This window comes from Engraulis encrasicolus, chromosome 5, assembly GCF_034702125.1.
Source record: "Engraulis encrasicolus isolate BLACKSEA-1 chromosome 5, IST_EnEncr_1.0, whole genome shotgun sequence".
Taxonomy (NCBI): Eukaryota; Metazoa; Chordata; class Actinopteri; order Clupeiformes; family Engraulidae; genus Engraulis; species Engraulis encrasicolus.
In genome coordinates, this window is record NC_085861.1 from 22,456,105 (window position 1) to 22,471,104 (window position 15,000).

Below are 15,000 nucleotides of genomic sequence, written 5' to 3' on the forward strand. Positions count from 1 at the left end.
CTGCATGTGTGCAAAGAGTTTGTGTTCAGTCTGTGTGAAAAACGTGGATTTCGAAGGGCTTTGATTGCCGGTGTCGTAGTGGTATAGAGCAGGAGGTGTGTCTTGACGAGCAGGAAGATGCGTGTCAGAGCTAACCTTGCACCAAATTGTGAGTAAAACCAACTCGTCCCCTTTCAAACTCGTCACATTCTGAAGAAGCGCACCCTTCACAAAAACCTCAATATCTCCGATTGTAGCTGAATTCCATGGATAACCACTTCAGTTTAGCGTGGGTTTGCTCGGCAATAAAAGCTCATAGAGACACACAGTTTTCACCTACTAAGAGGGCAGCGTCTCCACTTTCAAACGAGTCATAACATATTTCAGTGGCCCTATCACATAATACGCTGTGAGTCTACAAAAAACGTCAAAAAAGGGCTTAGAACACTGGTATTCTACGACATAATTCCGTGAGCACCGCCGGTATTCAATGTGTTAATATAACATGGCAATTCTGTTTAAAAACACATGGGCCTACGTGTCGCGGCCATATTGGCCTTCATCAGGGCATCAGGGAATTAAAGTATTAAATAATCAATAATTTAATAAAAATATGTATGGGCTGCGTTCTGTTGCACTCACTGCCACTTGTCATGGTTTAGCTGTGGCACATCTGCAGTCAGTTAGCGCAAATTGCGGCTACATATGGTACAGTGCCACTATAGCTTCTCTTTGCTGAGGCAAGCTGAGCTCCACACAATGAAGACGGTACTCTTTGACAGCACTTGGACAGTCGAGGAAGTTTGTGCACTAGCAGTTCTAGGCATCATTAAAATAAAATGGTTACCGTGGCAAAAGCAGTTGAGCGGGCGAGTTATCACCCAGTTGTTTTGTGTAATTTTGGTAAGGCTATTCTGAGGGACCGAACGTACAGGCAAGGTGCACCGTGGGAGCTTGTCACTTTTCAGACACACGAGTCAGGGGGTTGCCTATTATTGCCACGACTTAAGAGGGGGTTGTCATCATAGTCACCGTTAGTGGAAAGGTAGAGAGAGAGGGAGCGGGAGAGAGAGAGAGAGGGAAAGGGAGAGAGGGCGAGAGAGAGAGAGAGAGAGAGAGAGAGAGAGAGAGAGAGAGAGAGAGAGAGAGAGAGAGAGAGAGAGAGAGAGAGAGAGAGAGTGTGTGTGTCATAGACTGAGAGAGAGTGAAGGGTAGATTTGAAGAGAAAATGCTTGTGTAATATGTAGGAGGAAGTGAAACTGCTGAGGCAAGAGTGACCAAAGTGACAGTTAGTGTGTTTGCTGTGGTCTGTCCGGAGTATTTTCAGTGTGGATAATGTTACAATGGAGTGAGAAAAAACAACAGACATTGAGCGAGTTAGTCAATGAGAGAGAGAGAGAGAGAGAGAGAGAGAGAGAGAGAGAGAGAGAGAGAGAGAGAGAGAGAGAGAGACTGTGTGTGTCTGCAAGCACTTCTGTATGTGTAGACTTCATGTGTACACCTCCTAACCGTTATTAAATCATGAAATCATTCATGAAACCAAATGCTTTTCATTGCATGGAAGAAAAATGATGCCAAACGAGTGGTTTGTTATGTCATGGTGTGCACTATATTGTGTGTGTGTGTGTGTGTGTGTGTAATGTGTACTGTACATGTGCACATACATGCTTATACCCTTGTGTGTGTGCATGAGTGTGTCCTTGTGTGTGCGCCCTGTTGCGTGCAAATGTGTTGTGTCAAGAGTCGGGGCCCTTTACTTACGGCGGTACGCTCTCGCTGATCTTGCGGTCGATGATCTCCCGGTAGACGGCAGCGGACTGCACCTCGTCCAGGGGACACATGATGCCGTACTCCTCGCACCCCCGCTCCACCACCAGCGGGTCCGTACGCAGCGGGTCGAACATGATGTTGTTGGGCGTGACCAGCAGAACTCCTCCGACCACGCCCTTCATGTGCCGACAAGCACACATGTAGACACAGACAAACAGACACACAGACAGACGCGCGCACACACACACACACACACACACACACACACACACACACACACACACACACACAGACACATTGTGATTACATGGCACACTGAACTATAGCACAAATGATGGAATTAACCCATTACACATGTCACGAGTAGGGAAGACACTGACAATGCTGTCAGAGCTCAGACACCTGCTTCTGTACTAGTTCTGAGAGGGTAGAAATGAGGGAGGAGAGTGTAAAAAAAGAAATAAAAACTAGTCATGCAAATTCCAAGACAGAAAGTGATGAAGAAAAGAGAGGAGGAAAATGAAACGGAAAATCAGTGATTGACTTCTGAGTACGCGTCAGTTGCCTCACCTTGCCGTCGGTGATGTACTTGCAGTTGATCTTGAGGAACTTCTCGGTGAGGGCCTCTTCCTCCTCGGAGGTGGAGGAGACCACGCGGGACTGCCGCAGTGCCGAGAAGGCGGGGGGAGGGTGGTGCGCCTCGGAGCGCGGGGGGGCATCGGAGTCCTGGAGGCCGAAGATGGGGGAACAGCAGGGGCAAAGGAAGAAGGGGTGAGGTTGGGAATAGCAGGGGAGGGGAGGGAAGGAGGTTCGGTTGAGATTAGGGAATAGTAATGGAAAGGAGGAAGGTTGAGGTTGGGAATAGCACAGGAGGGAGGAGGGTTGAGGTTGGGAATAGCAGAGGGGAGGAGAAGGGTTGAGGTTAGGAATAGTAATAGAGAGGAGAAGGGTTGCGGTTAGGGAATACCAGGGAGGATGAGGAGGGGGGAGGATTAGGGTTGAGGTTGGCAATAACAGGGGAGAGGAGGAGGGGGGAGGTTGGGAAGCGCAGGTGTTGGTAGGACATAATAGTGGTGGGGGTGAGGTGTGAGTCAAGATGTGGGGAGAGAGTGGAGGGGAGGGGGTGCACAGAGTAAAGAGATACAATTAAAAATCCAGACATGAAGAGACACCTCAAGGCATGAAGCCGTCTGAATGTGAGCATCTGGACCAACACTGTTTGAAAAAAAAATGCAAACCTGCTTGGTCGAGAAATCAACAAACAAGAAAGCAAGAGTACAACACAACAGAACACAGACATTCTCACTGTTGTAGGCTGAGGCTTTCATCAGCATGTGTGCTGATGACATTCATGCCTATAGTGCATAGTACTGTACAAACGTATAGTCAAACCCGCAGAGTGCCCTCCACCCTTCACACGCTTGCCAGCTTTTGCTAAATGGGAGCACATAAAGAGGTGTAATGGCGGGAATGGAAAGCACGACGCTTAGCTCGAGTTATTTAAATCTTAACAATCTGAATGTCTCTCTGTTGCTCGCAGCAACATCTCCCACGACTCTGCGGCCGAGATAATAAATATTCTGCTGGAAACGATAGTCTCCACAGAGCCGCCTAATCGTGCGCTATATTTCTCACTCTACGGCACAAGGGCAAGTTAAGGCGAGGCACAGACGAGCGTAAATTACACAGGCTGCACATGTTTCCTCGCCGCGCCTGGTCTTTTAAACGGCCATCTGTCGAAAATCTTCCATTTGAGCAATTTGCGCCGTGATTTAGCTGTTTAGATGTGTCTGTTTGAATGTTCTCACATGGAACAGGAGGGGGGTTTGTAATCGAGCCTGCACATATCTGCAACAGCAAGAGATTAGCTGATAATTTAATACATGGAATAAAAACCCTTACGAGCCACAAAAGCTTATTAGCACGTAATGTGAACAAAACAAGACTGGGGCTGCTGCTAGGCAAATGCAGAATGTTCTTCACGTACAAATTAATTGCTATGGTAACATTGCCATCAGCCTGCAATGAGCTCTTTATTAGAGGGTCAGGGATCCATACGTTTAAGCCAATGGGCATAAGACTCCCAGTTAAAAGGCCACAATAAAACAAGCAAGATTGCGTCGTTGCTTTTTTCCACATTGACAGCAAACGCTGTGAATAAAGAAATGGCCTTCATGACTGGGGTCATTTCCAGAGCTGTCGTACTGGCGTCAGCAACGTTCTCCTTCCTCCCTTTGACAATGATTTTCTGCTGCGTTGTTGTGCAACTCAGACACATGAGTTCACTGATGTTTTTTTAGTAGCAGGCGGCAGGTGGTAAACACAGCTAACCAAAGCTAAGTTAATTAAATTAATTAATTTCATTAATTAATAATTGGTAATCAATGTCCAAGCAATGAATATGCTTTTTGATAATCCAAGAAAAGATTATAACAAAAACCATTATAAAGTGGTGCATGCCATTATCTGTGGTTGCACTATCTTGACATCCACTACTAAAAAAGGTCTCAGCCATAGTGAAAACTCTGTATGAAAAGGGAAACCTGTCCTGATGTACCACCCCCGAGGCAAACTAACACCAACAACACAACCACTCGAGAGTCCTCCTGTAAATGGTCTATGACTCTAACAGCTCTGGGCCGAAGATTGAGTCTGGCCTTCTACCCATGCAAAGTGCGTGGGTACTCTGGTCTGGGCCTATGCTGATCTACAGTAGGCTGCAGGATGTCGGCTTGTACAAAAGGACACTGGCAACACTGCCTTCAAGCTCCTGTCATGTTCTGGAACTGTGAAAAAAAAGAGGCTGAACTTTGATGTTGCTGTGCCAGAGCTGAGTTCAGAATCCACTCAGCGTGGTACGGACACTGAGTGCCAAAAAGGCCGCGTCCCATCGCCCCTCATGGCGAAACCGCTCGCTCTAGTGTAGCAACATAAAAAAGGAAAAAAGGAAAAAGAAAACCAGGATGCATGCACTCTCTTTTTTCCCCTTCTTTTTCACTCTTTTTCTGCAGATCTGTTCCTGTTTTCTGCTTGGTCCCCCCTCTGGGTGGTCTGAGCTCCATATCGGAGAGGTGAAGCGGAGGAGAGATCTAAGTAGAGGAGGGCTGCTGCAGATGGACTGCTGGAGGAGGAAGGGTGTGTGTGTGTGTGTGTGTGTGTGTGTGTGTGTGTGTGTGTGTGTGTGTGTGTGTGTGTGTGTGTGTGGCTGGTTCAACTGTGACCGCTCAACCCCCTCAGCTGCCTGCTGTTCTCTGATACCCACACTTCCGCACTGATCACCAAGTAACACACATACACACAGAACAGCAAAACGAATGGTTCTGCTACACACACGCATGCACACACACACATACGCAAGCACGCGCGCACACACACACGCGCACACACACACACACACACACACACACACACACACACACACACACACACACACACACACACACACACACACACACACACACACACACACACACACACACACACACACACACACACACACACACACACACACACACACACACACACACACACACACACACTCCATAGGGGATGTTTTCTGGTGCACCAATCGAGGACAATTATGCTTAGACAGAAAGGTCTGGTTGCAGTGACCACTGGGGTTTCGAATTACCAGTCATCTTGCATCTTCTGCCAAGTCCCTGCTTCCTGTTCACTGGCACAAGAAAAACTGCCTTTCAGGGTATCCATCTTCATGGCCTATGGTCCTCAGCCATTTGGGATGGCAAAACCAGTCCATTCTTCTGCCTGCTATTTTCCCTTCTTCCTGACCTAAGTCAACCTCACGCACCCTTTCAGGGGTGCATATCTCGAAACCATAGTTGCTAACAACATTAGCTACTTTGATGTTTGCGATGCAATTTCCCATCGGCAACTAACCAAATTGTTAACTGGCTAACAACTACGCTTTCGAGAAATGCACTCCAGGACAGGAAGGGGAATCAGTAGAATTACCATCTTGAGTGACCAGACCGGACTGGACCGGCCAGTGGAATTGAGCAATCAACTGTGTATGTCTGGCTGGTTGCACTGTAGGGCCCAACTCCACAAAACCCCCCACACTACAGAAGCTTGGCACAGGCGTCAAGGGTGCTCTGCCCTTGCTGCCTTCGTGGGCAGAGTCCAGCCTGGGTCTGCATGGTCTGGATGGGTTGCATCAAGGCCAGGCGTGTTGGCTCGCTGGCTGGCTGGCCATCCGGGCCGGCTGCTGTAATTATGACTTGGCCGAGGAAAACTGACTAGGTCGCTTTCAGCACTTCTGGTGTGTGTGTGTGTGTGTGTGTGTGTGTGTGTGTGTGTGTGTGTGTGTGTGTGTGTGTGTGTGTGTCTGTGTGTGTGTGTGTGTCTGTGTGTGTGTGTGTGTGTGTGTGTGTGTGTGTGTGTGTGTGTGTGTGTGTGTGTGTGTGTGTGCGCACGCGCGTGTGTGTGCGCACGCGCGCGCGCACACGCGCGTGTGTTAACGTATGTTTATATTTTTAGATTATTATCATTAATTAAAAATGGGTTTGTGCCTTTATTTCAGATACTGTAGAACAGTATAGAGAGACAGGAACTGAGTGGGGAAAGTGAGATGGGTAAGGATTGGGAAACGACCTTGGGTTGGAATCGAACCTGTGTCCCTGTTGTAATGGTACGACGCCCTAGACCACTGTGCACCATTGACAATGCTACTACTATGGCTTAGCAGTAGTAGTAGTGGAACCGCAGCAGCAGTAGCAGTGGGAACAGCAGCAGCAGTAGCAGTGGGAACAGCAGCAGCAGTAGCAGTGGGAACAGCAGCAGCCGTAGCAGCAGTAGCAGCAGTAGTGACAGAGCCGGCTGCTGATAGCGTTGGAGGCTGATAGCAGCAAAGGGGTCCAACTTCCTAATGGGGCTGACAAGAAACAAATGAGCTGAGCGGCGGCTGGTCAATGCAGGCACTGAATTATGCTATATTGAGTCGCTCGCGATCAATTAAATAGCCTTTTGCAAAGCCAGGGAGGGAGGGGTGACGCACTGGGCTTGAGGAAGAGTAATTGGGCGGCCATTGACAAGCAAGCCTATAGCGCAGGTAAAGATGACTAGCCGGCGCCAGCGCGATAAGCCGACTGCTGTTGTTGTTTCGCAGCCTTGTCTGCTGATATCTTGGTCAAGCAGACAGGTGACAAACCGCTATCCATTGTTGTCACTAGCATGAGAATAGCGTAAGACTACATGCAGCCTCAGCTACTAAGTGTGACTGTGTGACAAAATGTCATTGTCGGATGTAATCGAATTGTAAAATGTAATTGTATTTACTATCGGTGTTGGCCCTACACTAAAAACTATTGCAGTGATTCAATAAGTCATAACAGAGTGAAAGCCCTCATACTCACCCATACACATCACACACACTTGCTCAAAGACAGTTTGACCGGGACTGGGAAATCTGAACTAAAGCAATGGGCCTTTAGTTGCTAAATTTAGTTGCTAAATAAGTTGTTAATTAAAGGCTTTTTAACTTAACCAGCAGTGTGCCTTGGAATCTTGGAACTTGATTTCCTTGAGCCAAAGAGCACCTGCTAAAGAGAAAAAAGTGAAGCAACACTCCTCCATGATCAACATTCCCCAGTGAACAGTTGATTTTTTTAGCATATGGGCCTTTAGTTGCTGTTCAAATGGAGGAAACAGCAAAAAGGAAGTTCACTTGCCTTTAGTTCGAACCACTAGCAACAAGACAAGGACTCTTGTTTTGTCTCGTCTTACACATTAGCCTTTACCTGACTCTTGCCCTCTGATATGTGAGTGAGGAATGGGAACGCCCCCGCGTGACGTAGCCGAACGCAGCCAGATTATGTCAATCAGGTTACATTAGCCTGGTAATATTGTACAAATTAATATTGTTTCAGCTGAACCACAAAACTTACTCCCCAATGTATTGTGGAGTGAAATAGATCATGAGTGCACCAGCCAATCTGCCTGAAGGCACAGGGAAAAAAACACTAGGATGAAAGGTACAGATTGTGCCTTTCTGTATAAGACGAGCAGCTTTTGTTGCTCTGTTTCTGCACACTCACTTAATAAATTCATACCATTTTCTGTGCTTGCTGATTCTAAAACTATGCCTCAGAGTTCCTCATAGGCAAAGATATTAGTTGAGTTTACGTGGCCACTATAATTGGAATAGAAAAGGAAAAATAGACATGATCCAATTACATTTCTAATCAAAATTGGTAGTTTATTCCGCTCCTATTCCAAACAAGTGACCTTGTATACTGTGGGTTGGAATACTGCTCGTGGATATGAAAGGCGTTTAGCTGAGCACTAGACCTAATGATCAGACGGGACAAAAATGCTGGTGTCTGAGTGTGTTCTTATTTAGATCATCTCACATGTATGGATAAACCGTCTTCAGTTAGCTGTCAGCAGCAGACAACACAAATACACACAGCACTTGTGGTCACTGTTTCCAGGCACTCCTGACCTAACAAGAAGACGCATGACTGACCAGATGTACAGCACCACCTTGTGGCCAGAGACGTGTCCTGCAGGGTGAGAACTCTTTCTGAACTTTCCGAACTCTGACCCATCCACCCAATGAGCAGAGTCAGTGTAGAGACCCTTGCAGTGGTCATGACCTCATTAATTCTACACAAGGCAGGAAGAGACGGCGACATCACATACTGTGTCCTCGGGCATCCATTTTTTTTTCCAACGCAAACACATAAAGGCTGGCACCTAGCCAGAGTAGTTCATGGACACACACTCAGTCACACCAACTCATGGACATGCACAGACACAGACAGACATGCACACAGACGCACGCAGGCGCAGGCGCACACGCACACGCACACACACACACACACACACACACGCACACACACACACACACACACACACACACACACACACACACACAAACACACACACACACGCACGCACGCACGCACGCACGCACGCACACACACACGCACACACACACGCACACACACTCTTTCTCCCACCTCTGACACTTCTCGAACACCGGCAAACACCAACAGAGGACAGGGTAATTAAACATACTGTCGTCCCTGTTCTGTTGACCGGCCTAAACTTAGCACTGGGTCAAGGGAGGCCAGACGGTGGAAAAAAAAGCAACAAGGTGAGCTAGGTCGGGCATCAAAGTAGTCCCACAAACCAAATAGAACGAGGCAGAGAGCACAGAGAGAACACAAGAGATAATACCGGTAATAAACAAAGGAAGGTAAGAACGACACGGGGAGGAACAGAGATAGAACTGTACTGGAACACACCGGAGAAAAGAGAGAGAGGGAGGGATGGATGTGCAGACAGAGGAAAATAAAGAGAGAAAAAGAGGGAAAGCAAGCCTCCCGGGCACACAGGCAGGGAGGGAGGAGTTGGCAGGTCGACTAATGACAGAACACCTGCCCAGCCCCCAGCCAGACGAACAGAGATGGCTCCATCCAGCTGCCAAAGCAACACAGCTACCAGCTCCAGCCCAGACTACTCTGCCCATCAGAGGAAACAGACTCACAGGAGAGGGAGGAGGGAGAGAAGGGAGAGAGAGAGAGAGAGAGAGAGAGAGAGAGAGAGAGAGAGAGAGAGAGAGAGAGAGAGAGAGAGAGAGAGAGAGAGAGAGAGAGAGAGAGAGAGAGAGAGATGCAGAAATTATGTAATTATATAATTAAGTGTATAGTATATGACACACAGACAGACTGCAGAGGAAAAGCCTGGTAAATATAGAACCAGAGAGAAAGAGAGAGCACCCATTTCAAGACAGATTCTATTCTGGATCTGTTGGTTCACAAGGGACCAAAGTCAGTTTCAATACAATTTGATTATCACAACATAACTGTTCCCCACAGTTTCTATTTTGGCATAGTTAACCATGTCAATATGTTTACTGCATGCATGGTTATACGAGCTCATCTGGCTTTTTGTGAACTCTTCATCACTGATTCTTGAACGTTTGGCAATATAATCGTCCAACTCATGATCAAGGGGTCTGTTACATTCAAAAAAATTATATACCTACAAAAAAATGTAACCACATTCTCAAGAATCAGTGCAATAATAACAAACAATAGTAATATGGGCAGGCAGTCGAGGTGTAATGGCTAGGAAATTGGACTGTAGATCACAGGGTTGTGGGTTCAATCCCCACCCTTCCCTTCCTCCCTCATGGCTGAGGTGCCCTTAAGCAAGGCACCTATACCCACACTGCTCCAGGGACTGGAACCAATACCCTGCGATATATGTGAGTCGCTTTGGACAAAATCGTCAGCAAAGTGTAATGCAAGGTATGTAATAGTAATAATATAATAATAGTAATACATGTATAGTTCAATTTACAGCACCATACATGAATACACAAATAAACAGCATTTTTCAAGATGCAGATCAGTGGTCCTCAACCTTTTTTGAACAAACACCCCCTTGGCCTCATCACAAGCCTCCCAAACGCCCCCTTGACCTCATCACAAGCCTCCCAAACGCCCCCTTGACCTCATCATAAGTCTGACAATGCTCCCTTAGTATTCAAAAATTAAATGGACAAATGGCCCCCAATGGCAACTAAGCATCGCCACCTGTCAGCTGTATCGTTCTCAACGCCCCCCTAGAGCTTCCCAACGCACCCTGGGGGCCTGTAACGCCCCCGTTGAGAAACACTAATGTAGATCAAAGTGCAGGAATACGAGGAGAAGATGAGAGCTGAGAGGACACAAGAGGCCCAGCCAGGGGTCTAACGGGCCAATGCCCATTGCCATTAAGCTTGGCTCAAACTACGTGACTATCGGCCCGATTCTCGGCTGAAAACCCCCCTTACGACAATCGCTGGAACGTTACCCCCCAGCACCATCGCAAGCGATTGTCGGGAAAGATTTCCTCGTCGTGAGCGACGTTCTAAGACAGAACTTTGGCAGCTCAAAGCGTCGCCGATCGCAAATCGTAGAAATCAAACAGTGTTTGATATGTGCGACTGGAAATAGAACGTCGGGCATTGTCTCGGTGGCTGCGAGCAGCGACAAGATTGACAGTTGCGATTCTCTTCTAGTGTGCGGTGCACCCCGACGCAAAAATCGGACACACAATCGCTAGTCGTGTAGTTTGAGCCTGGCTTTAGAAAACAAGCAAAAAGACGGCCAAGCTCACCAACACCACGGTAATGATGCACCTCCACTTCTGAGCCAGCTGCCCCTCTATAAAACAAATGGCCTCTATAAAGCGGCCATCCATCCCCATCTGAGACAGTGGCTTTGGCAAACCACAAGGCTGTGGAGTCGAGTCACGCTGAAAGGCGTTCATCTTCAGATTGCATAATGTAATCACGGCACTGACGGTGAGAGGGGGGAGAAGGAGAGAAAGAGCGACAGAGAAAGACAGAGGATGGAGGATAAATTGAGAGAAAAAGAGAGCAAAAGAGCAAATAATGTGAGAGTACAAGGGAATGAGAGAATGTGTGTGTGAAGGAAAGACTTTGGAGAGTGCAAGAGGGAATGTCAGAACATGAGAGAGAGAGAGTGAGAGGAGAGAGGGAGAGAGAGGAAAAGCGGGAAAGATATAATGTCCAGCTCAAGAGAGAGAGAGAGAGTGTGTGTGTAAGTGTATGTGTATATGTGTGTGTGTGTATATGTATGTGTATGTGTATGTGTATGTGTAGGTGTGTGTGTGTGTGTGTGTGTGTGTGTGTGTGTGTGTGTGTGTGTGTGTGTGTGTGTGTGTGTGTGTGTGTGTGTGTGTGTGTGTGTGTGTGTGTGTGTGTGTGTGTGTGTGTCACTGTGTGCCTCGTTTATTTAGGCAGCTTTCTAATTAAACGAGCGTTCGGCTAGCAGGGTGAGGAGAGAGCTTGGTGAAAGCCCTGGTGCTTGCTGCTTAATCAAACAACACCTGCAGGAGAGGAGAGGAGAGGGCCATCTTAGCATTCGCATCTCCTCCTCCTCGCACGCATACCTTGTCTGTATTTCTCTCCATTTTTAACCCTGCCTCTCTGTCTTGCCCTCTTAACACACTGCTTTCTGCTGTATTCCCTGTTAATCTGTGGATGTTCCTCTCTCTCTCTCTCTCTCTCTGTGTATGTCTCACTCTCCCCCTCTATCTCTCTCTCTCTATCTCCATCTCTCTCTCTCCCCCTCCATCTCTCTCTCTCCCCCCCTTTTCTCTCATGCTTCCTACCCTTCACCTGCTCCATCCGGCGTTTCCATTTGCACATTTCATGTAATCTTGCTGAGCATGGCAGTATGCTAGTAACACACGCGCGCACACACACACACACGCACGCGCGCGCACTCACACACGCACGCTAGGGTGCATCAGATGCCCCCTATGAAAAGATATTACCTTGGCCCTATAGTAAAAATGTTCTACACCCAGTAGAAACACACTGTGTAAAATATTTTGAAATTTGGATGAAGTCTACCGGGGCCACCAGCCCCATGAAAATAGAAAATAATGGTGATAGTCAGAATCTTGGAATAGAAATGGACATTTTGCTGCATAAAGCTACCCAATAAAAAACATATTGTCTCAGCTCTGTGATAAAAATGTTCTATGCACAGTAAAATCACTCTGTGTAAAATATGTTGAAATTTAGATGAATTCTACGGGTCACACCAGGCCCATGAAAATTACAAAATAATGGTGATGGTGATGGGCAACCTGGATTCCAAAGCTGAAAGTCCAGTGCCACATATTCCAAATGACATACACCTAGTTCTACCTTTTCCAGTTTGGGCAATTGGGACAGGTAAAACCAGGTAATTTGAAATCTGTGGCACTGGATTGTAGCTTTTGAATCTAGGTTTGCCATTGTCTTAAAACAGAGGTGGACAAACCGCATGACACATTTGCCCCAGCCAATATAATGAACCAGCTGAGCCTAATTACCACTTGAGCCAGGTTGATGAGGTAATTAGTGAGATCACCTGTGTTGGGAGCACAAACAGAAGGAATATCTAAGCAGGTTGTGTATTCAGTTGATCCACTTACACAGACTTCAGTCTCAGGACAGACAGATGGTCAAACTGCTATATTTAGGCAAATTTGCTCTTTTGCAACACAATATCAATTCCTTGCTGCCTTGGACCACTGCTAGTATCAAGCAAGAGATTGCAAAGCTGCATGACTGTTATATTTGTGTGTTTCACCTGTGGGCCTACAATTCATGGAGGAACATCTGTACTAAAGCTGTGAATGTTCCTTGGAATGCCTGGGCTACAAAGCAGCCAATACAACTGTATTGAAGAGTGCCATTATTTCTTTATCCCATCGCCTGTGGTAGTATTTCACTTTACTCCATCAGATGAGTACCATAACTTACCTGAGAGGCCCTTGGCAATGGACTCTGGACCTGGTGATACCCATGACATACCTAGAAGCCACTTAAGTACACGTTTTGGGAAGCCACTCTTTCCAACATCACATACAGTTGTATTGTATGTACTCTATTGAACTACTGCAGGGATTTCTTTAAAAAAAAACACAAGTCATTCCAAGGAGCATTCACAGCTTTAGTACAGATGCTCCACCAGGTATTAACGGCTACCTGTACAATCCTGTAGGCCCACAGGTGAAGCACACAAAAGTCATACAACTTCGCAATCTCTTGCTTGATACTGACAGTGGGTCAGCTGGTTCATTATATTGCCTATATTTGGAATATGTGGCACTGGACTTTGGAATCCAGGTTGCCCATCACTATCACCATTGTTTTGTATTTTCATGGGCCTGGTGGACCCAGTAGAATTAATCTAAATTTCAACACATTTTCCACAGAGTGATTTTACTGTGCATAGAACATTTTTTTATCACACAGCTGAGGCAATATGTTTTTATTGCTTGGGTAGCTTTATGCAGCAAAATGTCCATTTCTATTCAGGGCTGGACTGGGCGAAAAATAGGGCCCGGGCACTTTTGGATTTAAGGGGGCCCCCTCATTATTATTAGTGCCGGAGAACTGACTCACCCATGGGCCCCGCACCCTCATGGGCCCCTATTTTCAGTAATGTAAAAAATTAAAAAATGGGGGCCCACGAGGGTGCGGGGCTCACCGGGAAATGCCCGCCATGCCAGATGGCCAGTCCAGCCCTGTTTCTATCCAAGATTTTGACTATCACCATTATTTTCTATTTTCATGGGGCTGGTGGCCCCGGTAGACTTCATCCAAATTTCTAAATATTTTACACAGAGTGATTTTACTGTGCATAGAACATTTTTATCACAGAGCTGAGACAATATGTTTTTTATTGGGTAGCTTTATGCAGCAAAATGTCCATTTCTATTCCAAGATTCTGACTATCACCATTATTTTCTATTTTCATGGGGCTGGTGGCCCCGGTAGACTTCATCCAAATTTCAAAATGTTTTACACAGTGTGTTTTTACTGGGTGTAGAACATTTTTACTAAAGGCCAAGGCGATATCTTTTCATAGGGGGCAACTGATTCACCCTAACACACGCACGCGCGCGCACTCACACACGCACGCACGCGCACGCACGCACGCACGCACGTGCACGCACACACACACCCCCCTATGTCAGTGTGAGAGGTGATGGTGAGTCACCCTCTTCAGAGAGCGGCACTATGGCTCATACACATACTGTCTTTTTGACGCGTATAACTGCTACATGCCACCTACATATCTGCACATATCTGCACATATTTCATGGAAGGAACTGCTCTACCTAATCAGGGTTTCCCTTAACACTTAGGAACACTTGGGCTTGGTTAGGCTGAATGTCTTGTAAATGTTAAGTTTGTGAAGTTGGCTGACATACATTTCTTATTTTTGCATTCATGCAACTGAACTTCATGAAACTGCACAATGCTGAATAGGGGGTTTAATACTGGCTAAAACTCCATCCATCTGATAAAGAATGTTGAAGTCGAAACGTAAGCCAGCCATGAAATAATAAAAGAAAACAAAAAGGATTTTAAGTGTGCAGACCTCTCACTCCGAAACTACAGTCCTTCACCTTTTCCTGGGATGTGCACAATCTTTACCTTCAACTAAAACTCCATCCACCCTGACTAACCAATGTCTGTTGGGAAACACTGAGTCTTCAGGCATCTTTGTCTGCTGGTGATCAGGCCAGTATTTCCTTACTGTGCTACACAATAACAACAGCCTTTCTTTACTGCAGTGTTCTGCCCGTCCCGGTAGGTGTCTTTTTTTAAGGTATGCCCTTTTTTATCAGTACAGTGTGTACACAGAGCTGGAAGGAACCAGTGAATGAGGAGGAACAGATGTGTAGAACAGAGTGAGCATGCAGAAAGTG

General features: G+C 46.6%; 1 protein-coding gene across 2 annotated transcripts in view; it reads right to left on the reverse strand.

The window, feature by feature from the left end:
* oxr1a (oxidation resistance 1a) overlaps nt 1-15,000 on the reverse strand; it is an 85,572-nt gene that overhangs the window by 29,131 nt on the left and 41,441 nt on the right. For both annotated transcript variants that reach the window (XM_063198951.1, XM_063198950.1), the window contains exons 5-6: nt 2,320-2,475; nt 1,741-1,925 (exon numbers count right to left, since the gene is read on the reverse strand). In XM_063198951.1, coding sequence (XP_063055021.1) covers nt 1,741-1,925; nt 2,320-2,475 — 341 coding nt within the window. The remainder of the gene's footprint in view (nt 1-1,740; nt 1,926-2,319; nt 2,476-15,000) is intronic.